Source organism: Palaemon carinicauda, chromosome 10 (genome assembly GCF_036898095.1).
Source record: "Palaemon carinicauda isolate YSFRI2023 chromosome 10, ASM3689809v2, whole genome shotgun sequence".
Lineage (NCBI taxonomy): Eukaryota > Metazoa > Arthropoda > Malacostraca > Decapoda > Palaemonidae > Palaemon > Palaemon carinicauda.
Genome location: NC_090734.1, coordinates 116,805,129 through 116,832,679, shown reverse-complemented (window position 1 = coordinate 116,832,679; position 27,551 = coordinate 116,805,129). Strand labels below are relative to the sequence as shown.

The window sequence follows — 27,551 nt, the reverse complement described above, 5'->3', positions numbered from 1 at the left end:
CCAGAGGTGGTCTTCCATCGAGAATGAGAAACTCGACCTGCTTCGGAGAAAGCTCTGCCATCGCCCTGGTGGATCAGTTTTCTCTCACGAACGAGAGGAAAGTTCTTTCAAAGGAGATCGCCTAGAACAAGCTTTCTCCCTGCTCTATGGGAAAAAAGCATAGGTGTAATAATCTTTCTCTCGCGAACGAGAGAGAAGTCCTCCCGAAGCAGGAGATCGCCTAAGACAAGCTTTCTCCCAGTTCTATGGGAAAAAAGCGTAAGCATAATAATCTCTCTCTCGTGAACGAGAGAGAAGTTCTCCCGAAGGAGGACATTGCCTAAGACGAGCTTTCTTCCAGCTCTATGGGGAAAAAAGCATAGGCGTAATAATCTCTCTCTCGCGAACGAGAGAGAAGTTCTCCCGAAGGAGGACATCGCCTAGGATAAGCTTCTCCCAGCTCTATGGGTAAAAAGTATAGACGTAATAATCTCTCTTGCTGAGAGAAATCCTCCCTAAGGAGGACATCACCTCAGACAAGCTTTCTCCGGGCTCTATGGGAAAAAAGCGTGGGCATAATAATCTCCCCCTTGCAAACGAGAGAGAAGTCCTCCCGAAGGAGGACATCGCCTAAGACAAGCTTTCTCCCAGATCTATGGGAAAAAGCATAGGTAAAACAATCTCTCGTGAACGAGAGGGAGAAGTTCCTCTCGAAGGAGGAACAAGCCTTAAGACTTTCTTTTCCCCAGCTCAAGGGGAAGAAGCAGTGTCTTCGGGGACGAGATAGCAGAAGCAAAACTCATGGAGCTGTCCGCAACTCTTCCAGAAAGAAGTTAGATTGCGCAACGGCTGAAGTGGGGAAGCTCTCCCTCGTAAGGGGAGGTTCTCCAACCCCTGGAGGTGAACCTCCTGGCAGCAATTTATGCTTCCCATCAACAAGCCTTGTTCAAGTTGAAGGCTGACAACGAGTGCTACCTCGTAACGTGGTCAGCTCACGAGCTGCCACAGAACAGAGCGGACGAAGCCATCGGCCTTGTGTTCTACGTTGCTGCTATCTGGGCGTGCTTTCTTTTTAGCCTCTCTAACATGTTTCCCCTTTTCCCTCTGCTCTCGACCAAAGAGAAGAAAGCTTGAAACCCAGCATCGTCTTCAGAGGTTTTCGAGAGGCTCGTAATCCCTACCTCATTAGGGAGCAAGGGAACCGGGGAGGTTGTTCTGTCTAAAACACGAGGGCGAGGAGATTGACCTCGTGAATGTATGACTGGAGACTTGCCAGATCGAGAAGTTGAAGGGGAAGAGCGATCTTTCTCTGAAGATAAGGAGCGAAAGCGAGGAGAAGCGCTCTTTCTGACTTTCCAAGAGCGATCGGAGACCCTCAAACCATTATGTGAAGGAGAGGGTTCGAAGCCAGGACTCGCTTAGATGATCCCTCGCGAGAGGAAGACGACAGCGAGGCAGAACGATGACGAGAGGATGCGCTCTTCTTAGGTTTACGCCGAGAGCGCTAATAGCCTCAAGGCGAGAAGTCTCGTGAAGAGACAGAAGGCGACGAAGGGCGAGAACAATGATGTCTCTTCCTATATCGCCTGTCTCTGGTGAGAACTTCTAGACGAAGGAGAGCGACTCTCCTTTTCCTCTTCTCTCTCTCCCTCCTAGCCTCCGAAGAGGGCGAGGACGATGAGGAGGAGGAGGTACTGCGATGTTTGCATTTGCGACGCCGTGTATTGTAGAAGCGCAAACGGCGTGAGAAGTAGGTGCCGCAGGAGCTGAAGTTACTACATCCACTGAAACTTCAGCGGGCGCCGACTGAGTTGACAGGAGGTAGGCGAGGTCCGGAACTCCCGAGGGTTCCAAAACAGAAGGGACCTGAGGCACAACCTTGCCCGCGAGGAACTGGTTCCAAACATCCTCCGAAGGAGAACAGGAAGTCCAAGGGAAAGCCATAACGCTCGTACATGATCTGGAATGGAAGCGCTAACGATTCATTCCCGGTGGCGGAAACCATTGTCCCACTAGGGGAGGCAACGGAATCCGCCTGACCAAGAGGAATGGGGGTTAAATCAATGGTGCAACTCTTCCTTGACTTTTCCCCGGAGGAAGGAGGCAAGGAAGAGTCTGAAGGGAGAAAACGTGAGGCCGAAGGAGGCCCGAGAATCCTTACCTTTCGACGGCGAACTTGGAGGTAAAGTGTCTTTCTGGGATTTCTTCTTCCTCTTTTTGAACTTCTCCCACTGAGAGGGCGACCACTCTTTACATACTTGGCAGGGGGAGCCTGCAGAACACCTATGACTTCTGCACCCAGGGCATAGGGAATGAGGATCCACCTCCAGCGGCGACATAAAGGTGCCACAGGACTTCAGGGGCTCCCGTGGACACTTCCTCATAATAGAGGACATAGCATCTAACAAAGAAAAAGAAAAAGAATTAATCAAAAACACAAAAAAGAAAGGCTAGTCTGCTTGTCAAACAAACAGGAGCAATGGTGTTACCACTGCGACAGCTAGAATTCGATTGAAGGTAAACAGTAGGTACCGACCGGCGGTCCCTCACCGCTAACAGATGGATAATAGATGGATAACTACCTACCCGGTCGTTAACGACCTTGTTAAGGTTTTTCTGCCGTATTTTCCAGCTCGCGCTAGAATATCTCCTATAGTAAAGAATGAGGGTTTGTATCAGGGTAGGAACAATCATGAAATATGAATTGCATCATAGGGACATCTTAAACTAGAAATCCACTTGATATAGTTGTGTCAAATTTCTAGGTTTCTTGCCCCACTAACACACTACCATGAATTTCCATAGCAGTATGGTATTCATGACAACACTTCTACTATATCAAAAACAGCAAAGCAGTCATATGCATGCACTCCAAGAAGTATTATGTACAGTATATTTAATTATTTAATTGTGAATGTTTTTAGCAAAGATTTTTTTTTCCAACCATTAACAAACTAGTAAAGTATACACACCCTGAATCACCAAGACCAGACAAAATGTGAGAAACTAGGTAAAGGCCCTGCTCATAAAGAAACACTCCTACATCACTGAATTCTGTAAATATTAGTTACAATTTTAACAGATTGCATTTAAGTGAACTACAGTTGAATAGCAAAAATTTAAATACAGTATAAAATATTTTTCATAGCAGTTATAAAGTAATTTGACAGCGCACATTAGTCAAAGGGTTTTGTTCTTCCACAATGGCAGGAAGGTAGTTAAAGCAGCATGATGGGTATGTGGAGTTTGAGTTGAGCATGACATTACTAATATTATAGAAGGGCAGCAAATGAAAAAGTTTGCATAAAATAAGACTGACCTGTAGAATTTTGTTTGTTTCACAAATTACATACTTCAAAAACTTTGTACTTGCATAAACAAATAATGGACAATTTCTGAACATTTTCTTGAACATGATTAACTATTTGCACTCACCAGCAGTCTGTGACAGGGACTGGTCATGCAGCCATTTATAATTATTCGTAGGTTAAATAAGTGCACCCCATTGGCCATGGGATAAAATTACTTTGTAGTACTGTACTGTTTTCAGTCTGAATAATATTTTGGATTTGAAATTTCAATTTGGCCATCCTATCAATTCTATACAGTTGTTCGATGAAACAAAGGGTAATAATGCAATTAAGTTTTCCACAAATACAATATATACTGTACAATAGCCAACTAAAGGCACACAAAATAGTAACATACCTGGTATATTTTAAAAATTTGACAAAGTTACTGTACTACCAGGATTGAACATTTCAGACTTTGCCTCTCATATGTTTCTGAGGAGGATCAGTGGATGAACATTTGGCATAAGGTTTAGCAATCATTGCTCCCGCTTCTGTGAATAATCAAATTTAAGAAATTATTAATGGCACAAAAGGGATTTTTCACTCAAGACTACTGCAACGTTATCATGGTGTGGTCTTAAATGGAGCAATATGTAATCTTGACAATAGAACATATTTAACAAGTTTTTTTATTGAACACTTAAAATCCTTAAAACTCAAGTCAGTCCGAAGGAATGCAAGTAGCCATTGGCCTTACAGGCTGCGAATAAGGTAAAAGCAAAGGACAACCATAACTGAACCTCAAACAAGTTGGCATTACTTGTACATTATTCAGACCTTACTCCAATATTTGCATAAAAACTTTATATGTTAACATGGGTCATCAGTTTTACTAGTCTTCCTGAAGTGCTACTCAAAAGAATATCCTAAAATTTAATCCAATGTATGTATTTGAAAAATTTTTCAAGACAATTGATCTATTCAATAATAAGAAACCGCAGTCATCAAACTTCACAAGTTATTGCTTAACTGTACAATTTCAACATGAAAAGCCTCTTAAAAAATCATATAAAACTTCACTTCAAACTATATAATCAGTACATTGAACTAGTACAATACTACTGAAAACCCAGCATGCAATAATTTTCCATCATTAACATCAAGTTCTGTACTGGTAGAGTGAAAATAAAGGAGAAAAAACCATTCAGCTGAACTAAGATATCTATCATCTGGAAGCCAAAGTCAATACAGTTCCAATTCTCAGCCATCAAATGAAAAGCTTGATGAAAATAAACTTAGAAAATAAATACGGCTCAGATTCAGCATCCCCTCTTTTGCTCAGTTGGAAGAGAATTTAGCACTGGTACTCTCAATTGCCTTAACAAAATGTACCAACAATTTAGCCCTGTAAAGATGTCAAATAACAACTAATCTTTATACTTCAGATAAACAAAGGTTTGCAATTGTAAGATATAAAAAAACAGGGGGGGGGGTGTAACGTACCCATAGAGGAGGTAAAGGTTTCACAATTTAATTCTCTTTATAGCATCGTCAGAGGCAAAGAACATAGATCGATGGTCTCAAACTAATTTGCTAGAAATACAAAGAATACTCTATCCCAATTCCCCATTTTTATCAAAATTAAACCTTTATTCTTGACAGAACTTGTGTATAACCACTAAATGACTAGTTATCTTTGCAGATTCTGACATCTTAGCATTATACCAAACCTTGAAATAAAATTGCACATTTATCACGATGTGACAAGAGTAGCGAGTACGTATTGTAAGGCATCAATTTTTTTTTTATAACTATAACTACACTGGTGAAAAGTTTGGCAGTTGGAAAAATGCCTGACATTCAAAATCTGGTTGTACAATCTTCAAAAATCTTGAGCCTACCAAAATTTTTTTTATAGAATGTAAGCTAATAAAATCGCACTTGGTAGGAATAGCCAGTAAAAGTTATTTTAAAGTTTTAAAAGGTTGTCTGCAAGATAACATCTTTGTACTGTACTTCAAAGAGGCCAGCAAAGATTTAAATACAAAAAAAATGGACACTACACACAAAAAGTATCTTTCAGTTGAGCCTTGAAAAAAAGGAAAAACACTAAAAAACTATATAACACTTAAACCCTTGTTATCTAATCAAACACTGCATGCAAGCTACCGTAAATGACCATTCCTTTGCTAATGCATGATGCAAAATAAAACACTAGGGACACACTATGAAAAAATGGTTTATCATACTTTTCCAATTGTTATGGTAGATGTCACAAATATTGTTTTATTCCTGTAAAAGAAATAGCTACAAATAAAAAGATATAAAAATATTTATGTAATTTTACCTTGGAACTAGAGCAGGTAATTTATTACAAACAAATAAAATTGGCCTCTTCATGTATTAGTTTATACAGTAATGGGAAAAGTGGTCATGAATGGGTAGAAATCAGCTGAATAAAGTTATGCACAGACCAAAGAAAATACACATTACAATACTACCTGTGATCTTGGTTGATGTGGCAGAAGTACTGGTCAATTTCCAAAGCCTTGAAGACATCCACGATGGATACTTATATTCACTACTAAAGTTTCTTTGAGGTCTAGTATTTCTCCTATCTCAATACATTAGGGCTCATTCTTGATGGGAAGATGCCAAAGGCTCCCACTCAAATGTTAGGAATAGTGGGACTTTTCATTCAAAAAAAAAAAATTTGCATAAAAAATATTTAATCTAGAAAATAACAAATCAAACGTTAAGAAAATACAGTACAATACCATACTAGCACAGTAAATAGCAGTGAAGATTAATAATAAAGGAAAAGAAAATAACAGGAAAAATAACAGAATATTATTCAAGGGAAAGGAATTAAACCATTTATCTTGATCCCATTCAAAATACAGAAAATTGACACCCTAAATTTGCACTCTATAAATATATGTATACTGTATATATATAACGTAGGTATGTACTGACCAGTTTTAAAAAGGCAAGGGAAAAATGACTACATTATAATTATAATGCCTGCTTTGCCATGTTTGAGGAAAATTCTGCATCAATACATTAAAAACTTCCAAAGTACAGTATTATTGTAACAAGTCATTACTTCTTAAAAATACAGTAAACTTATATACTAAATTGTTCTTTTTACAATTACCTCATTTGGGATCCGGTTTCAAGTTGGTGTAGTCTTGGACATGAAAGACATGGTTTGTTTGTAAGAATTCTGTTTACACAATACAGCATCTATAATTTTTAAAATGCTGTTGCCACTACCCAAGATGGTCAGAGATTTGTACAACAGGGATACTCTGTGATTGATGGTTCTCGCAGTTTCATCTTCATGTCATCTACTCAGCAATGGGTTCAAGAAAGCACTTGACTTGATGCCAACCACCATTTCTATCCCATTTTAGAGGACTCTCTCAAACTGGAGGGAAAAAGGGTAATAGAAACGCTCAGGGTGCATTAAATGATAATGTATTGGAAGCGTCGACAGCTTGAGAATGTTTTTTTTAAAGTTATACGTGGAACTATGCCACTTGGATGAGAAGAGGAGCATGGCTTAGACCCTCCACTTCTCCCCCACAATCAGGAATATGCTTCCAAAAGATGACACGAAAAAAAAAAAAAAAGAGAAAAAAAATCATAATAGTATAACCTTACGAGTCATGGAATAGTTTACAGAAAGTAACGTTTTATTTTTTTGTCTGAGTTAGAGCAACTCAATTTTTTTCTTTTCCTTCTCTTTTTTGTTAAATTTTTCACTTTTATGTCAGTTCACATATTGTCCCGTAAAGAATGCCCTGTACTGTCTCTCCGTTCAAGTTTGTTCAATGTGAAGTTCAGGCACTACAAATAGCATGCAGTGCCAGGTCAGTACGGTGTGTAAAATGTGCAACACTAAGTGTTTAAAATACACACTGCTTTCACATCACAGTCACAGCTCAGCACTGATACATCAGTTTACTGCATATGTGGGGGTTGCTGAAAGGGGACTCGCTGCCCACCTCGGCCCCTAAAACCCCCTCGTGGGCCCTGGCCTCGAAAGCCACGAGCACCTCGGGGTCCGTTCATTCCGCCACGCCCACCTCGGTAACCGCCGCCATAACCACCTCCGTAACCGCCGCGTCCGTTTTGATAACCGCCGTTTCCACGATTGCCTCTGAAGCCGCCCCTAGCAATAAATCCTCCTCTGCTTCTTCCTCCTCTGAAGCCTGTTCGTCTGTCAAAGTCTCCGTGACCATTGCTGTTGGCAGGGGGAATGGATCCACCTTGATTATCTTCGTATTCATCCCAATTTCCGGAATCGTTGACCCACTTATCATCGCCACCGTTGACAGGCATCTCTTGAGTCCCCCAGTTACCATCATCGTGACCCTGAGGAATGCTTACAACAGATGAGACAGAGTCTTGTGTGGGTGTGGACTGGTCAGATGTCCATGGGCGTGCTTCTGGGTTGAATTCTACTTGACCCTGTGTCCGTGGTTGTGATGGCAACGAAAGTGCTGGAGGGGGATTTGGAGTAGAGTCAACATCAGCGCTGGTGGGATAGACAGCCGCAACGCCCTGTGTGTATCCAGCTACGTTAATGTTACTATAGCTTTGATTGGTAAAACTTTGAGCCGGAATATTGGATGGATGCGTGTGTTCCTGTGCAGCAAGTGAGACCACTGGGTTGGTTGACTGAGGTGGTTGTTGTTGTACTGGTGACAGGATTTTTTGGGATACAGATTCTGTCTTGATGCTTCCAATAGAAACTACAGCTGGATCCATATAAACAGTGGGAGGTTCCTGGGCTACTTGGCTTTCCTGCAAAAAGTCAAAGCTTCCTGGTGACACTAGATCATTAAGAGAGATTTGCTGTAAGGCTGGTTGGACAGGAGGCTGTACAGGTGGCTGAACAGGAGGCTGCACAGGTGGCTGTACTGGGGGCTGTACAACAGGAGGCTGTAGTGTAGGCGGAACAGTTGGCTGTACAGGAGGCTGTTGTGGTGGTGCTGGTTGTGGAATTTGTGGTGGTGGCACGGTGTGTTCTGGCTGTGCATGAGGGGCTTGTGTGAAGAAAGAAGGGGCAGGGGGCATACCAGGAGCTGGGGGGGGTGGACCCCCGGGGACACCAGCTGGTGGAATCTGTGCCATGGCTGCGACTAGTGGGTCTTGCGAAGGAGAGACAATAGAAGGCTTCTCTTGAGGTATACTTGGGGGTGGCATTGGGACCACTGCTAAGGTTGCAAGACCTGGAGGAGGACCTTCGGCAGCAACACTGTTTACTACTCCTTCAGCAACGACTCCAATTTCTTCCGTTTCTTCACCTATAATTCCATTTGTATATTCAGGAACTTCTTCCTGTAATGATATAAATAAAAAAAATATAGTGAATAAACAAATTCTATTAAAGCCAACATTAACTACTATAAGGATCAAATTCAAGACTACTGTACATACAGGAGTACTGCATTTCATGATCATCTGAATTAATTGTGTTGATGCTAAGGCTATGAATCGGGTTTTGAACTTAAGAAAGCGAAACTACTATGAAACACGCAATACATTCTATGGAAAGGCAAAATATCACAAATTTTAAGTAATTTGTATTTTTCTTAACAGTACTTACCTCGAACTACTTTCTTAGGAGTATCTGGGATCTCCTCCCAACCGACCAGAGTTTTGTGTAGTTTACCCTAGTCCAGTTTTCTATGAGGGGTAGCCTCAGGTGGAGTGGAACACACCCTGAGGCTATCCCCAGGTCAGAGAGCATGCCTGCTCAGGTCTCCATCTCCAGTAAGTTCTTGATAGCTTAGGTATCTATGACGTCCAGCAAGGCACTCAAGGTAGGATGGGCGGGCCATTACCCGAAAGTAGTTCGAGGTAAGTACTGTTAGGAAAAATACAAATTACTTAAAATTTGTGATTTGTTCCAACACAGAGTACTTACCTCGAACTACTTTCTTAGGAGACTTATACCTTAGGAGGTGGGAGTGTCCTTCAGGACCTAGAGACCGTGACGAGAATAGAAGAGGAACCTAACCGTGACGAGAATAGAAGAGGAACCTAGGTAGGAGACTAGGTTCTGCTGACCTCAAAGAAAACACGAGAAAATAGGGAAAACTACGCAAAAAACCATCTTAGTGACTAAGTAACTCACTTCTGCAAGAATCCTAGGAGACATGTCCTTCCAATGATAGTGTATCCCATGGCAGTTTCAGGGGGCTACCCGAGTCATTTCCGGTAAGGGAATAGGGGAAGGAAGAACAAGGGGGCTCAGGAAAGAACCTGTCTCTCTTGGACTTGCTACCCGCAGTTACCACTGGGGCTACACCATTAAACCGTTTGGAGCGCGGAAATGACGGGACCGAGCGAGAACCCGCCCAGGGACTTTCTCGAGTAGTCCTTCAAGCAGTGAGCCGTAAAGGTCGACTGGTTAGACCAAGTATCTGCCCTCAGGATTTGGCCCACTGCCATGTTTTTCTCAAATGCCAAAGAAGTATTTAGACTCCTAATGCCATGGGGTCTGGGCTTTCCTGGAAAGGGGACCCCTGCACTACTGTAGGGCCTGACGATCACTTGCCTTATCCAGAAGAAGAACGTGTTCTTGGAGACTGGCTTCTTCACAGTCCCAAGAAAAATGAACAGACTCTTGATCTCGGGATGAAGTCTAGCTGTCCTTTCTAAATACTGCCATACTGCAAGTCCCTCGGGTTGTCCGAGCGAGGGATAGCTGGCACTGAGAACAATTCCACTTTGGGGTCCCAAACAGCTGGATTCTGAGTCTTCGCTACGAAGGAGGGTAAGAATCTGAAAGTAGTTTCTCGCCAACCCTTCGAGTGTGAGATCTCGTACGACAGGCCAAGAATCTCACCTACTCTTTGCTGATGCCAGAGCTAAACGAAAGACTGCCTTGAGGGTGAGCTCCTTGTCTAGAATGTCTTTTAGAGGCTCGAAGGGAGGTTCCAAAAGCATCTTCAAGTACCCTAGCCACATCCCCCTGGGGCACCCTAACGGCTTGGGGGGAAAACGACTGCTCGAAGCTCCTGAAGAGCGTCGAGATCTACCTGGAGGCACCCAGATCTATGTCCATCAGGAGGAAGACTTGGGATGGACATGCCCACTTCGTCCCTGAGATAGACCAGGAAGTCTGCTATCTCGTGAATGGAGGCCCCTAACGGCCTGATGTTCTTCGTGGAGCACCCCTTAGAAAAGGTAGCCCACTACGCCTGGTACACCTCGACTGACGAACGCCTCAGGTACCCTGACATCCTTGATGCCGTCCTCGACGGAAATCCTTCCTTTTTCAGGAGACGCTCGATAACCTCCACGCGTGAAGGAGGGACCAAGGGTTTTCGTGGAACCTCTGGAAGTGAGGCTGCCGGAGAAGGTCTGGTCTGTCTGGAAGTGGCCCAGGTGTAAGGCATGCCAGTTCCTTTAGATCTGCGAACCGCTCTCTCTCTAGCCACCAGGGCGCTCCCAAAGTCACCCACAGGTTGGCCGTCCGTCTCATTAGAAGGCGTCCTCGAACGCTGCTGCTGGGTCTGGCACAGGAAAACAAAACACGGGGAGCTGTGCGTTTAGTCTCGTGGCGAAGAGGTCTATCACCGACGAGCTCCACTTCAGGGAGAAGGTTTAGACCACTTCTGGGTGTAGGGACCACTCGGGCCCTACCACGACCCATCCTGTTGAGGCCGTCGGCCAGGACGTTTCTCTTCCCCGGAGAGATCCTGGCTGAAAAATTGATTTGTTCCACTTCAGCCCATTCTAGGAACTCCATCGTGAGACTGCACTGTTCCTTCGACTTCAGTCCACCTTGCTCTTTCACGTAGGCCACCACCGTGACGTTGTCGCACCCCGGATCCACGGAGCTTCCCCGGGGTAGATGAACAATCTCTAGGCACGCTCTTTGTACGGTCCTCATCTCCAGCACGTATACGTGCAGGTTCATCTCCAAGAGTTCCCATTTACCTTTTGCCGTTTTGTCGAGAAGATGGGCACCCCAGCTCTCCTTGGATACGTCCGTGAACAGGAGCAACTCCGGAGGGTCGGTAGCAAAGGGCATTCCCTTGAGGATGTTCGTTCCGATTGCTACCACCCCAGGACTTCCTTCGACTTCGGGGACACCAGGACTATCTAGTGCGGGGAGTCCTATCAGTCTTTGCCAGACCTTTGCTCTCCTGGGCTGGCCCGACAGGAAGGGCCAGAGTATCTGTTTCAGGGTGTCCAGTTTCTCCGCGGAGGGGAAGGCCCTCGCCATCCGGGAGTCTAGAACCAACCCTAGGTAGGTCATCCTGGTGGAGGAAATCAGCCGGGACTTCTCCAGGTTGATGATGATACTCAAGACGTCGTAGAACTGCAGGAGCTTCTCGCCTTGCTCCCTCAGTACTTCCTCTGAGACTGAAAGCAACAACCAGTCATCTAGGGACCGAATCTGGCGGACGTCCTGTTCGTGCGCCCAGCCTGAAACTGTTGCGAAGACCTTCGTGAAGCCCTGAGGACTGTCGACAGTCCGAAGCATAGGGTTTTGAACTGCCACGTTTTGGTACTCCATTTTACCCTTAGGAACCTCCTGTTGGAGGGATGAACAGGGACCTGGAAGTAGATGTCTTTGAGGCCTATGGACCTCATGAAGTCCTCCTCCTTCAAGGTCGCTAGGACCGACTTCGGAGTGTCCATCTTGAAGTCGGTGTTGCACACGAACTGTTGAGGGCTGAAAGGTCTATGACCGGTCTCCAGAACCCTGTCGCCTTCTCCACCAGGAAGAGCCTGTTGTAGAACCCTGGACTCGGTTTCTCGACTGGTTCTACTGCCCCTTTCGCCAGCATTGCCGGGCCTTCTTCCTGCAATACTGCTACTCTCAAGGGGTCGTTGGGTGCCAACCAGGGCATGTAGTACGGTACGGTTCGATTTGTTTTTTCGTAATTCGTACCACGCATTTTTACCGTACCGTAATTTCGTACAGTACCTAAAAATTCATACCGTACCGTACTAGTACGATATTTTATCGTACCGTAATTTCGTACTGTTTCCGTACTTATTTTTTTTACATTGCAGTTCATATAGACATAACGTTGTACTTTTACTACTACTACTACTACCACTACTACTACCACTTCAAGAAGATTGGTGTTATGTAATACACTAATGATAAAATACAATTTTATTTTGCTAAGGTTACAAAAGGAAAAGTTTCAGTAATACAGTATTAGGCATTCATACATTTTTATGTGTTGCAGCGTAATAGCATTACAGCGTCAACAATATCCTCTTTTAGACCTAGTCCTAAATCATTAAGAATATAGCGCAACCCAGAGAATGTGCGCTCTGCGCTCGCTTGAGTAACAGGCAGAGCAACTGCTACTTCAGCAAGATTTTTTAGTGCACTTTCTTGTTGATAATGCCACCACTGGAAAATACACTCGTTTTTACTGATACGTGGAGCTTTGGCGAACATTTTGATATGCTCAGCCACTTCACTCTCTTTGCTTGCGGTATCAGTTGCTCTTCTTACATCACTGACTCGGAGTAATTGCTCTACAATATCTACTGACCCAAGTGCTGAGTCACCTTCACCATCACTATCGCCGCTCATGAATGAATCGTCTTTTGCCAGCATTGAGACTGATGACACAGCACTAGTAGAAGAAATAGTTTTAATTTTTTTTCCAGAGTCCAAGAAGATGTATTTGACTAAGTTCCTTCTGTTCTTCGGTGAGGAGAACATTATATCTTCTGTCAAGATACACAGCAGACAGGAAAGCAGGGTTCCTGAGCAGAGAATCTTGCCGTTTTTCCATGGCTTGAAGGAGAAGTGGTGCTGTGACTGCAGTGCTTCTTTCCAAAACAACTTTGCACTTAACCCACTGAGCAAGGAATTCTCCAGCTGTGAGATTTTTCATCTGTAGTGCACATGTAGCCTCACGGAGTGGTTTCAGAGCTTCTGTTATGTCACTTATTTTCTCCCAATCTTCCTCTAAAATAAGTAAAGATTCATTAGCTAGGCCAATTTGGTTCAAGAATAACTTTTTTCCAAGGACACTGTCCAACATATTATACGTTGAGCCCCATCTTGTTTCACAGTCTAGTTTTGGAAGTGATATGGAACTGTTCTTGAATATTAAGCGCATATCTTGTGTATGCGTCTTATTCACCACTTTCCGCACCCTACATAAGATATGTTTTACACTGTCTGTTTTCAGAACATCATGCACACAGAGTTGCATGATGTGTAAAGCGCACCTTGCAGGTGTAACACTTATAGCTGCTAAGTGAATGTCATTTACTAAGTCATCTAACTTATTTTCAGCAGCTTCCAATACTTGTTCATCATCGTTTTCTTCACTGTCACTCAAAATTTCTTCCCTGTTTCCTTCCTTCACCCGTGTATCACTCTGCATCAGTTTTCCTACTTTGATTACGTTTGATCCGTTATCTGTGGTTAACGAGTAAATTTGTTTTTCTTGTATTCCAATCTTATTCAAACAAGCTAGCAAAACTGATTTGATCTCTTCAGCTGTTGCCCCTTGTGTCATTTCCTTTACGGAGGCTGTCACTACCTTCAATTTGCCATTGATATTAGATTGCACGTTCACTCCAAGGAAATGACGCCCACGTCGGGTGCAGAGATCTAATTTCACACAAACCAAGCGCTTATCGAACTCAGTCCTTAACTCAAGTCTTTTTTTTTCTGCGGCATCAAGAGTCAGAGACCGAACAGCTCTTTGACTTAATGACACACCAAGCTTGTTTGCAATGGGACCCAAAAGCTTTGACATGGCTGTTTTCTCAAAAACAGACAAAGGCAATCCGTTGACAGTAACTGCTTCAACGACAAGTCCCTGCATCTCTTGCTTACTCATTGTGTATTCTATCACTCCCGTTTTCTTTCTTTTTGCACACGATTCTTCGTTAATCGAAGATATATTTTCTCTCTCCCGTTTCCTAGACGCATTGTTTTTGGCATTGTCCAGGAGTTTCTTATATTCCTCCGCATGTCGTCTTTTCAGGTGATCACATAATGGCTTTGAGTGAAGTTCTGCGCCGGGCTTCGGTGTGTATGAGTAACCACATCCAGACACAAGGCAACTTGCTGAATTCTTCGTAATTGAGAAGAGCTCAACACCAACAAACTCTCTGGGCTGACCCATTGTGAGAATCTGTAAGACAAAAAAATAGCATATTAGATTTAAAAACGAAAAAAAATGTGCTCATGGCTTGCGCACAAAAAAAAATATTTCACTCTCACTCTCTCTCTCTCTCTCTCTCTCTCTCTCTCTCTCTAACTCTCTCTCTCCACTCTCTCTCTCTCTCTCTCTCTCTCTCTCTCTCTCTCTCTCTCTCTCTCTCTCTCTCTCTCTCTCTCTCTCTCTCTCTCTCTCTCTCTCTCTCTCTCTAACTCTCTCTCTCTAACCTCTCTCTCTCTCTAACTCCCTCTCTCCTCTCTCTCTCTCTCTCTCTCTCCTCTCTCTCTCTCTCTCTCTCTCAAACTCTCTCTAACTCTCTCTCTAACTCACTCTCTCTCTCTCTCTCAACTCTCTCTCACTCTCTCTCTCTCTCTCCTCTCTCTCTCTCTCTCTCTAATCCTCTCTCTCTAACCTCTCTCCACTCTCTCTCTCTCTCACTCTCTCTCACTCTCCTCTCTCTCTCTCTCTCTCTCTCTCTCTCTCTCCTCTCTCTCTCTCTCTCTCTCTCTCTCTCTAACTCTAACTCTCTCTAACTCTAACTCTCTCTAACTCTCTCTCTCTCTCTAACTCTCTCTCTCTCTCTAACTCTCTCTCTCTCTCTCTCTCTCTCTCTCTCTTCTCTCTCTCTCTCTCTCTCTCTCTCCTCTAACTCTCTTTCTAACTCACTCTCTCTCTCTCTAACTCTCTCTAACTCTCTCCTCTCTCTCTCTCCTCTCTCTCTCTCTCCTCTCTCTCTCTCTCTCTCTCTCTCTCTAACTCTCTAACTCACTCTCTAACTCAAAACTATTATAATTTTGCTTGAATTCTTAAATAGGGAAGAGAACATCATTCGAGTCTTACCTTATGTAATGATCACGCTTCTCTACTGAGTATTGCCTCCGTAGCACAAAAGCAGAGTGTAGCGGCAGTCTTTTCGGGCAGCAATCAGCAGGCCTCAGTGTCCTCACGACGGCGTTAGTGTCCTGACCTGAGCTGATGTAGTGAGTGTGCAGACCCAGTACTGACTGATGAATGATGATGAATGGAGGCCTGGAGGGGTTATAAATGCATTGTCACGTGTGTCAAGGGTGGGTCAAGGCCAGGGTAGCCTTCTCACCTGAGCCGGTTGAGCGATAAGCCGATAAGTAAGTGGGTCCCTGCCCAGCTTTGCTTTGACGGCTGCCAGGGCAAACCCCAAAAGGGATATGCTTTAATTAACACCCCAGAGAGAAGACCTCTGCTAATCCTTTATGGTCACACACCTGGTTGACTTGGGCGGTGAGTCACCGCCCAAGTCAACCAGGTGTGTGACCCTGGGCGGTTGGGCGGCGGGGGGCCGGGCTTGGCTGCTTGCGACACCTATCTGAATTTGGTAAGGAAATGGTACGATTAAGTACGGAAAAAAAATCGTACTTTCGTACCGTACCGAACTCGAAGGAAAATATCGTACCGTAATATCGAACCGTACTTACATCCCAAAAAAAAACCGTACCGTACCGTAATATCGTACCGAACCGTACCGTACTACATGACCTGGTGCCAACCACTCCGCCTGTTGATCTGGGATCCGAGGTGGGGGTTCGCTAGGAAGGGCAGCTTGTACCCCTCCTTTAGTACTGCTACGGTCCACGGATCCGCTCCGTGGTCCCGCCATGCTTGCCAAAATCGTTTGAGGCATCCCCCCACCTGAGGCGCCAGAAGGAGTAGGGGGCCTCCCCTCCTAACTCCTTCGAGAGCTGCGGCCTGAACGTCCTCTCCTGGAGCCCAAGTAGAAGGGTCTGAAGGTTAACTGAGAAGTCAAAGCTCCCCTACAGGGGGCAAGGCAAGGGAAAGATTACGTGTGCCAACTTCTACATCCGACGGGCGGACAGAGCCGAAGAGGCACTGGGCAAAGGTGCGGGGTCTCTCTCCACCGGCCACTGAGGCAGGCACTGGAGAGGCAATAGCCCCGTTCGACCCGCTAGGGAGAAAACCACTTTGCCTTCGTCACGGATGGAGCCGTCAGGAACGGGGGTAGCCGTCATGGGTCTACCCCCTCCCGGGGAAATCCGAGGGGTTTAAGTACCCTGCCATGTCAGCAGCCTCTTCTGATGCTTGGATGGGGCTGGCCGGGACGATGGCACAGCTGGCTCCATCAAGGAGGTAGCCGTCATGGATGTGTCAGCAGCCACCTCCAATGCTTGGATGGGGCTGGCCGGGACGATGGAGCGGCTATCTCCTTCACGGATGAAGCCACTGGGACGGAGGTAGCCGTCATGAGTCTACCCCCTCCCGGGGAGATCCGTGGGGTTTAAGTACCCTGCCATGTCAGCGGCCGCCTCCGATGCTTGGATGGGGCTGGCCGGGACGATGGAGCGGCTATCTCCTTCACGGATGAAGCCACTGGGACGGAGGTAGCCGTCATGAGTCTACCCCCTCCCGGGGAGATCCGTGGGGTTTAAGTACCCTGCCATGTCAGCGGCCGCCTCCGATGCTTGGATGGGGCTGGCCGGGACGATGGCACGGCTGGCTCCATCACGGATGGAGCCGCCGGGACGGAGGTAGCCGTCATGGGTGTGTCAGCGGCCACCTCCGATGCTTGGATGGGGCTGGCCGGGACGATGGAGCGGCTATCTCCATCACGGATGAAGCCACTGGGACGGAGGTAGCCGTCATGGGTCTACCCCCTCCTGGGGAAATCCGAGGGGTGTAAGTACCCTGCCGAGCTAGGTGGCCTTTGGAGGTCAGGACCCAGCTGCCAGACCGAAGGGGCGACTCTCTCAGCTGGGCGGATGGAGCCGGAACCTTCGCGGACTTATGCCTGTCGACTGGAACCTGCCATGATGAGTCCCTTCGTCGGGTGCCGCTGCTCCGAGAGGAGTATCTATCCGGGGAGTTCGTCCTCGGATGCCAACTTGAAGGGCCCGGTGCCGCAGCTAGCTCCAGCAGCCTGTCGAGGTGAACCACCACCCACTCACTGCTCTTGGGGGATCTTGAGCGCAGACTCTCGTGGCGCGACCTCGAGGGGGAGCGAGAACGCGACAACTTCTTGCGGGACTTCTCCCTTCGTCTCCTGAGCTTCCTCAGCGCCTCGTCTTGGGAGGCTCCTTCTCGGCGACGTCCACGGCTGCAGAAGTGACTGAAAACCACGCCAAAGAGGCTGGAGAAGAATTAGGGACATTTTTCCCCCACATGGCGTCATCAGAGGAGACGTGGCCTGCTTGCACCAGGACTCCGTCTCCCATACACACTCCCGCCCCTCCCTCAAGCCCCTCACTAGTCTGGAACGACGCCACAACCCCACTACCCTGAGGATCAGACTCTTGGGGAAGGGCCGTGGGCCTCTTCCCCCCAACGGACTTACCTCGTCCCCTACTCTGGGTAGGGGAAGGTGGTAGGGAAGCTCTGTCAGACGAGACGCCCAGCAAAGCAAGGGAGGAAGGGACGCTCGGCTTCTTAGGCGACCTCTTCGTCGCCTACTTCTTCTTGGTGCTATACCGCACCCACTCAGACTCCTGGGGAAGAGCAATGGGCCACTTCCCCACAACTGACTTACCTCGTCCCCTACTCTGGGTAGGGGAAGGTGGTTGTATAAAAGCAGCTCCATTCGACGAGGCATCGGGAGAAGTAAGCAGCGAGGAGAGACTCGTCTTCCTATGTGACCTCTTGGACGCCTTCTTCTTCTTGGTGCCGAAGCGCATCCACTGCACCACGTTCCAGGACTCGCACTCAGGACACGTGGCTGTAGGAGAACATAAGCTGCCCCTACACGACGAACACAGAGGATAAGGGTAGGAAGGGGTATAGAATGAACACAATGGGTCCACGTGGGGACCGCGTAAGAGACAAAAGGGGGTCGGGGACACAAAGAGTCGCACTGGGTAAGGAGAGAGAGTCGAGATGTTATCACGACACGACCAGAGAACTAACTGGAGATCGAGACCTGAGCAAGCATGCTCTCTGACCTGGGGATAGCCTCAGGGCGTGTTCCACTCCACCTGAGGCTACCCCTCATAGAAAACGGGAATAGGGTAAACTACACAAAACTCTGGTCGGTTGGGAGGAGATCCCAGATACTCCTAAGTAAGTAGTTCGAGGTAAGTACTCTGTGTTGGAACAAACATATGATTTTATATTTACATTTATTTCTAGAAGACATCCAAATTCTACCCAATAGTGACGTAACTCATGAACCTATTACACTTTCCAATTACACCACGTAGTGTATCCAGTGTTCCATATACAGTATAAAGACACCTATAGTAAATGGAATCACTCGCTTGACTTTTACAATAGGCTGTAGAAGTTTAGCAAAAGGACCAAAAATAAAGTAACAAGGACAGGTTTGCATACTGTAGTGCATTTGTGTAAATTAAATGACCCCTGTGGCTGCAGGGGCATAAAAACAATTAGAATAGCGCCGTATCCCTGCGTGTCGTAAGAGGCGACTGGAAGGGACGGGACGAGGGGGCTGGGAACCCCCTCTCCTGTATTATAATCCTGTGAGACATCAAAGAGGTGAAGCTGGGGTGAGAGTGACTGCTCCCCACACTCTAGTTTTGGGGTGTTTGAATGTGCGTGGATGTAGTACGAGAAAGAGAAAAAGATGTGAGTTTGGAAGTGTGTTTAGGAATAGAAAGATGGATATCTTGGCTTTGTGTGAGACAAAGATAAAAGGGAAAGGTGAAGTGATGTTTGGTGAAATGTCTGGTAGAGTGTCTGGGATTGAAAGGGGAAGAGCAAGAGAGGGTGTGGCTTTATTGCTGAGTGAATGGATGACAGGTAAAGTAGTGGAATGGAAGGAGATATCATCTAGGTTAAAGTGGGTAAGGGTCAAGTTTGGTAGGGACTGTTGGGCTTTTGTCAGTAGGTATGGGCCAGGTTGTGAGAAAAGTGAAGAAGAGCGGAATGAGTTCTGGAATGAATTAACTAGGTGTGTAGGACTGGGTAGAAGGAATTATGTAGTTGTCATGGGCGACTTAAATGCTCAAGTGGGCGCTGGAGAGGTAGAGGGTGTCATTGGGAAGTATGGCGTACCAGGAAAAAATGAGGGGTGAGAGACTAGTAGATATGTGTTGAGCAAGAGATGGTGATAAGTTCTAGCTTTTTCAAAAAGAAAGATAAAAACAATTATACATCGGTAAGAGTGGCAAATGGAGGAGTGGTAGAAATGGCGTTAATGGATTATGTGTTGATAACTAAAAGAATGTTTGGAAGATTTAAAGACGTGCACGTGTTTAGGGGTATGGCTAACGTTATGTCTGATCATTTTTTTGGTGGAAGGAAAATTAGTTGTAGCAAAAGAGTGGGGGAATAGAGTAGGTGGATGTAAAAGGGAGGTAGTGAAGGTTGAAGAGCTAATAAAACCGGGGGTAAAAAGTATTTATCAAGAGAGGTTGAAAATGGCATATGACGAAGTGAAAGTAAGAGACACTGGTAATTTAGAGGAGTGGAAGTTGGTAAAAGAAAATTTTGTTGGGATTGCAAGTGATGTGTGGCAAGAAGTTTGTTGGAGGCAGCATGAGGAAGGGCAGTGAATGGTGGAATGAAGGAGTGAAGGTAAAAGTGGAAGAGAAAAAGAGGGCTTTTGAAGAATGGCTGCAGAGTAATAGTGTAGAGAAGTATGAAAGATATAGAGAGAAAAATGTGGAAGTAAAGCGCAAGGTAAGTGAGGCAAAGAAGGCAGCTGACCTGAGGTGGGGTCAGGGATTGGGTCATTCATATGAAGAGAATAAGGAGTTTTGGAAAGAAGTGGAGAGAATAAGGAAGACTGGTTCAAGAATTGAAGAGACAGTGAAAGTTGGAAATGGAAGGTTGTTAAAAAGAGGCGGCGGCAAGGAAAAGGTGGGCGGAATATTTTGACAGTTTACTGAATGTTGAGGATAACAGGGAGGTAGATATAATTGCTGTTGCAGGTGTTGAGGTGCCGGTGATGGGAGATGAGAATATGAGAGAGATTACAAGAGAGGAAGTGAGGAGAGCACTAGATGAAACGGAGTAGGAAAAGCATCTGGTATGGATGGTATGAGAGCTGAGATGTTGAAGGAAGGGGGTGTGACTGTACTTGAATGGTTGGTGAGATTGTTTAATATGTTTAGTGTTGTCCATGGTACCAGTAGATTGGGTTTGTGCATGTATTGTACCACTATATAAGCGTAAGGGAGATGTGCATGAGTGTTGTAATTCAAGGGGTATTAGTTTGCTGAGTGTAGTTGGAAAAGTGTATGGTAGAGTACTGATTAATAGGATTAAGGATAAAACAAGAGAATGCAATCTTAGAAGTACAGGGTGGTAGTTGAAGGCAGATATGCGAGAAACATTTAGCAAATGGTAAGGTGTATGTTGCGTTCATGGATCTGGAGAAAGCGTAAGATAAGAGTTGATAGGGAGGCAATGTGGAATGTGATGAGGTTATATGGAGTTGATGGAAGGTTGTTGCAAGCAGTGAAAAGTTTCTACAAAGGTGGTAAAGCATGTGTTAGTATAGGAAATGAAGTAAGCGATTGGTTTCCGGTGAGAGTGGGGCTGAGACAGGGATGTGTGATGACGCCGTGGTTGTTTAACTTGTATGTTGATGGAGTGGTGAGAGAGGTGAATGCTCGAGTGCTTGGACGAGGATTGAAACTAGTAGACGAGAATGACCATGAATGGGAGGTAAATCAGTTGTTGTTTGCAGATGATACTGTACTGGTTGTAGACCCGGAAGAGATGCTTGGCCGATTAGTAACAGAATTTGGAAGGGTGTGTGAAAGAAGGAAGTTGAGAGTTAATGTGGGTAAGAGTAAGGTTATGAGATGTACGAGAAGGGAAGGTGGAGCGAGGTTGAATGTCATGTTGAATAGAGTTACTTGAGGTGGTGGATTAGTTTAAGTACTTGGGGTCTGTTACAGCAAATGGTGGAGTGGAAGCAAATGGTGGAGTGGAAGCAGATGTACGACAGAATGAATGAAGGATGCAAAGTGTTGGGGGCAGTTGAGGGAGTAGAATGTAAAGAGAGTTCTGTATAAGAAAGTGATTGTACCAACTGCGATGTATGGATCGGAGTTGTGGGGAATGAAAGTGACAGACAGAAATCGAATGTGTTCGAGATGAAGTGTCTAAGGAGTATGGCTGGTGTATTTCGAGTTGATAGGGTTAGGAACGAAGTAGTGAGGGTGAGAACGGGTTTAAGAAATAAGTTAGCAGCTAGAGTGGATATGAATGTGTTGAGGTGGTTTGGCCATGTTGAGAGAATGGAAAATAGCTGTCTGCTAAAGAAGTTGATGAATGCAAGAGTTGATGGGAGAAGTACAAGAGGAGGGCCAAGGTTTGGGTGGATGGATGGAGTGAAGGAAGCTCTGGGTGATAGGAGGATAGATGTGAGAGAGGCAAGAGAGCGTGCTAGAAATAGAAATGAATGGCGAGCGATTGTGCCGTAGTTCCGGTAGGACCTGCTGCTTCCTCCAATGCCTTGGATGACTGCGGAGGTAGCAGCAGTAGGGGATTTACCACTATGAAGCTTCATCTGTGGTGGATAACAGGGGAGGGTGGGCTGTGGCACCCTAGCAGGACCAACCGAACTCGGTTGAGTCCCTTGTCAGGCTGGGAGGAACGTAGAGAGTGGAGGACCCATTTTTTTTTTATTTGTTTGATGTCGGCTATCCCCCAAAATTGGGGGAAGTGCCTTGGTATATGTATGTGATGTGATAACAATTACACAGTAAAAATTAATGCACTTCATGGTAAAAGGCTGACAATTAAAGAGCCACAATTTAAGGGACATTTTAAAGAACATCTTTCAGTAGTGCCAATGTGCTACACTAAACATCAAACTTTGCTTGGGCCTGAAACTGGAAGTGTTAAGAGTACACACAAAAACTGTCTAAATCAAATGACTAGAAGCAGCGGTCCAAGGTGGACATGAAAATGAGGAATCTAGTTTGAAGAGAAATTTTTTGCCCATCTTCTTAAAAGAATTAGGTGACCATTATATCCCTGGATTATAAAGTAACTTTACTATAAGTAAAGCCCTTGAAATGGTAATGGACTAAGATAACCGAATGATTTTGTGTGTATTCAGCAACCCAATACTTAGTGAGTTATCTGAATTACCAAACAAAACTTCTATTCATGCTACCCTAGACAAGAACCAGTAATGTCTGAAATGACAAAAGAGAAGGTTTATTCCTTATCGACTAAATTTTTTCTTTTACAAAGAAATGGTCAATGAAATAAGAACGACACATACAACAATCATCCAAATATGGGTTCAACTGTTATCGTATTTTAAATGGAATTATATCATTTCTTCCAACCCATAATAACAAAACTAAACTACAGTCACTGAACAAACTTGCCCAAATTACAGCATACTACAAACACCTACACAATTAAGTAAAAATCACAAATTTGAAAAAAAAAAAAAAAAAAAAAAAAAGTTATTTTCCCTAACTATGCAAACCTGAATCCTGTAATAGGAGTATAATTTCAACAAAAGCTAGAAAGGCCATTGAAATTTAGAGGTAGTTAACTACTGACAGTTGACTAAACACTTACTTTTGACCTTAAGCTTAGGGAATGCGGGGAGGTTGAGTTTGGAAGTGCAATTTAAATGACTCGGGTTTCTAGTTTGGAAAATTACAATTACTTTTAAAAATTTTGTATTTGTTTTTACAAGAATACAAACCATCTTTAATAGGAAGGAAGAAGACAACCCAAAAACAAAACACACTACAAACTTATCTATTTCGGTATTTGTTTTCCAGACCACGCTCTCCATATACTGCCAAATTATACAAAGCTATTGATTTCCTCTATCAATTTTTCTTAATTTAAAACAATTCGCCACGAGAAAAAAGTTAAAATTATAAATAACTATAAAAATAAAAATAAAAAACTAGCCTGGTTTCCTCACTGGACGACGTGGAACTGACATCGTCAACAGTCAACCAAATAGTAGTTTTTGATGCTAGCGTACATTTGATATATATATTCAAATTATATAAATTGAAAATGTAAATTATTCAAAAGGGTCCATAAAATATACAATTCGCAGTGACGCTATTGAGTACTTGCTCAATTTTTTATTTAGAATATATTTTTAAATACAGTATATCAAATGTACACTGATATCACAAACTTCTGTTTGGTTGACTATGCTGATGTCAGTTCCAGGTCGTTTAATGAGGATACTAGGCTAGTTTTGTTTTTATAATTTCTTAGTTTTTTACAATTTTAACTTCATTTCCCATGTAGCAAATTGTTTTAAATCATGAAAAAGTAATAGAGGAAAACAATAGCTTTGCATAATTTGGCAGTATATGGAGAGTGGTGCATGAGTATGAGTCAAAAGCGACTGCCTAGCTGATGAACAGGTGGCCGGGCTTCCTCACCCTCTGTCGGCAGTTGACTACCTTGTTAAATTTCAACGGTCATTCCAGCCAATGCTAAACTTATAACCCTAATAAAGGACAATGCTTTGCATTCGGGAGGAGGAGGAGGAGAAAAAAAAATCCAACACTAGTTGAATGAACAAGTTGTTATTGTAAATTAAAGTAAATGCAATAAACGCTATGAAAATTGAAAAATAGGGGCTTTAAGGTACATTTAATTGTGGCCTACAATAGGTATGGAAATTTCAGCAATAAAAACTTACCGGTAAGGACTCTACATTTTCTTCATCTGCAACTTCGGGGTCTTTTGTTTCTGGGTAAGAACAGTTGGCTATTTCATCCACAATGTTCATGAGAGTTTTGTACGTGGTGCCAGCAACTTCGCTGTTCTTTGCTTCCAGCAAAAATGACATGTGCTCTGCTGCATTCCGCAATTCTTTCTGAAAAGGAAAACACTTGGCTGAGTATTGCACATGAAATAAAATACAGTAAGGTTTGGATACTCTGAAAATACTTGTAAATAATCAAAGTTGTATACACATCAAGGTGTCTAACCTGTGACCACCTAAAATATCCAAATCTTAAGACTTGAAAACATCAAGCCGCCTCCTGTTCGAAATTTATATAAGCCAACAAAAATAGTAAGAAATAAGAAATTAAACAGTACCTTACAATTCCAGACAAAATTTAAACCAACTTGTAAACTAGTAGGCACTAAACCATAAAAAGCAAACTATTCCACAATAGGAAACACGACCTATCAGTAAACCAGACAATTCAGAATCACCATTTAGTTTTCCTTTTCTTTGTCAAATAACATTCAAAGATTAATTTCCCCTTCCCTGGTTCTACTTTGAGCAATTTCTTCTATTCATTTTAATTTACAATTAAAAATACTGTACACCAAAAATAAAACCTTAAAAAGTATTTTGTACTTTTCCAAGCTATAAAAACAGGAATCCTCAAGAAGGAAAATATTCAGCGTAAGCTAGAACCAGCTGTTCAACTTGTTTAGGTGGTAGGTAACAACAGTGGTGAGCAAAGAGAAACCCCTCCCACCAGTTGTTAGTTCTTCACTTTTGGTTCAGAACTGAGAGGCAGTTGAGGTGGCAAGTTAAACTGAAGGGACTTTAAGTAGTGACACACTGATTGGTGGATCAAAGGTCTCCCTTTCCAACCCAGAAAAATCAGTTGATTGGTTATTTTCTATCCCTGGAAATGTCAATCTACCTGGTCCCATATAAGAGTAAAGGAAATAAGTTCAATAACCTTGTATGTCTACTATAGGAATGAATAAGCAGATAGGGCCTGGCCTGACTAAGAAGATTTGAAGATTTGTATCGTATGATGATCAACGTGTTGGTATATATTCCAGCATCCTCACCCTAATCTACTATTTTGTCACCCAAGATAGTCGGAGAAAATAGAGAGCCAGTTACTCTGCCTTTACCCCATTTACACATATACGTTACCACAGACAAGAGGCTTACCGTCCCGCACGGGTGCTGGGTTTGCTACACAATTACTTGAGCAGCCACCACAAGATAATCCGCAATAACATTAAGAGAATTTGGGTACTACAGTACTGAAGATCGTGAAGGTGACCTTAAGCATACACATCCCAACCTTCAAAACATGGGCAAAAGCAAGATTTCTCTTGAAGGAAAGGGGAAAGGGATGGACCTAACTTGTCTTCGCAAGATTGGGTCCTAGCTACCATGGTGTTTTCGTAATAGTACTACCAAATGCCTACTCAACGTCCTTAGAATGCTTGCTGCACCTATGATGTCAACGAGCTTCTGACCACAAAAACACCAAAGGTGACCAGAGGTTGTGTCCAGAAGCGGAGACTGGAGTGGAACTCCACTGTGAGGGTTTCCTCACTCAACCAATAAGTAAAACACCAAGCCTCTTTTGCCTCTGGAAAAGTAGGGATGGGCAATCTACGGAGGTTGTCCAATGATTCATTATACATACTGTACATACATACATATACTAAGGCACTTCCCCAGTTTTGGGGGGTAGCCGCCATCAAACAAAAGAAACAAAAAAAAAGGGGGACCTCTCCACTCTAAGTTCCTCCCAGCTTGACAAGGTATGAAATTAACCTTTAAATCAAAATGAAATAAATAAAAAGTTGGCAAGCTTTATGTTTTTTTTTTTTATTGAATGCTTATTTCCAAAATGACTAAAACTTAGCAAACGAGATCTTGTGAGACCGAAACTAGCCACAAAACTTTCAGCGAGGTGTTACTCCCCTCCACTGGTTAGTGGGGGGCAGCAGGAGGTAGACCCACCACCCCTTTTACACACAAAGTGGCCAACATAAGCCACTTGACAATTGTAGGCAGGACTTCCCCAGGGGTAGATGGCGCACCAGTATGTGTAGAGAGCTTCAGGTTTGTATGGTTAGGAAAATAAAAATTTCCAAATGTCATTTGTTCTGGCACCAAATACAACTCTTTCAGCTTATTATTATGGAGGCCTGCGCTTAGGTGAATGGAAGTCCAAGACCAACTGGCTACTCCCTGACTCTATCACCTTGCTATATCCCAACGAGAGATAACGGCCTGAGCAATTTTACAAGAAAGTGTGACAACAAAGAAATGTGAGTCATCAAGGTAAGACTTCACTTGGGTATGCTTTTCCTACCCGGATGTTACCCAACTCCAATCTCACTGGGAGAAAGGGGACATGACAATATAATACCTATTAGGATACACTATGATGATACCCACCTACAGTCCAAGGTCAGCTTAAGACCCATGAGAGGGAAGAATGAAAGGTGAGAGGCCAGACCTTTGCCTATCATACACTTACAGCGGAGTAACATCTACCCCCCCCCCAACTGCTACTTGTCCTACTAAGGAGCAGAGGTATTATTGATCACATTTTATGCATACACCACAGGACCTATGGAGAATGTGTCGAGGCTCCAGTGGGTTATGTCTCTCAGGTAGTGGGCGGTGAAAGAAGACCAACGTTTACACGACCGCCTGTAAGACCTGCGTCACATTTAAGTTCTTTTGCAAGCCAGGGCCGTACTAAAACCTCGTGAAGTAAAGAGTTGCTGGATAACTTCAAAGCGTGAAGACATAGCAAAAGTAGTCTTCTCTGGAAAATCTGAACACGTGGTTGAGTAGACTTGATTTGTACCCTGAAGGTATGATGGCAAAGAGCAGGCACTGTACCCAGTCACCTAACTCTTCCGTCAAGCTCCAAAGAGGTTGCGGGGAATGGACGAATACAATGCCATAGGAGGAATCTTTGGGGTGGGGAAACAACCTTCTCAGTCTGCATCTCTGCTATGAGAACAAGGGTGAACAGAAGTAAAGTGTGTTACAGTAAACTGTAACACTTACGGAAACATTCTGTATTGAAGAAAAACAAAAAATTTAAACATTTCAGGCTAATTAGTTCTTTGTTATAACAGTTAAACCGAATAAAGCGGAGGAGAACTGACAAGGTCTGCTCTTCAAGCCGAAAAGCAAAGTGGCTTGTCTTGGCCACTGCATGTCAGAGGGGTGGTGGGTCTACCTCCCACTGGGCCCCATAACCAGCAGAGGTGAATAACACCTCGCTAAAGATTTATGGCTAGTTTCAGCTGTCGCTGATAGGTATCTCCATAATAAACAGCTGAAATGTTTGTATTTGGTGCCGGAGCAAATGAAAAGTTTGAACCAGGGCGGAGCAGTACACCCATCTTCGTTGAGGATAAAAACATAAGTGAAGAGCTTTCAAAAGGAGGGGGAGCGCTCCTCACCCCCTCTCACCTG

The 27,551-nt window shown here is 44.2% G+C and overlaps 2 protein-coding genes across 2 annotated transcripts in view; both read right to left on the bottom strand.

Annotated features, from left to right (window-relative positions):
- Positions 1-6,735: 6,735 nt before the first annotated feature.
- The window catches only part of LOC137648695 (caprin-1-like), a 44,719-nt gene continuing 23,903 nt past the window's right edge, over positions 6,736-27,551 (bottom strand). The window contains exons 4-5 of the mRNA XM_068381727.1: positions 24,039-24,215; positions 6,736-8,621 (exon numbers count right to left, since the gene is read on the bottom strand). Of these exons, the coding sequence (XP_068237828.1) occupies positions 7,239-8,621; positions 24,039-24,215 (1,560 nt within the window). The 3' untranslated portion in view covers positions 6,736-7,238. The remainder of the gene's footprint in view (positions 8,622-24,038; positions 24,216-27,551) is intronic.
- Positions 9,038-14,458, bottom strand: LOC137648696 (uncharacterized). Its single transcript, XM_068381728.1, has one exon. The coding sequence runs from the start codon at positions 14,408-14,410 to the stop codon at positions 12,917-12,919; it is 1,494 nt and encodes a 497-aa protein (XP_068237829.1). The 5' UTR covers positions 14,411-14,458; the 3' UTR covers positions 9,038-12,916.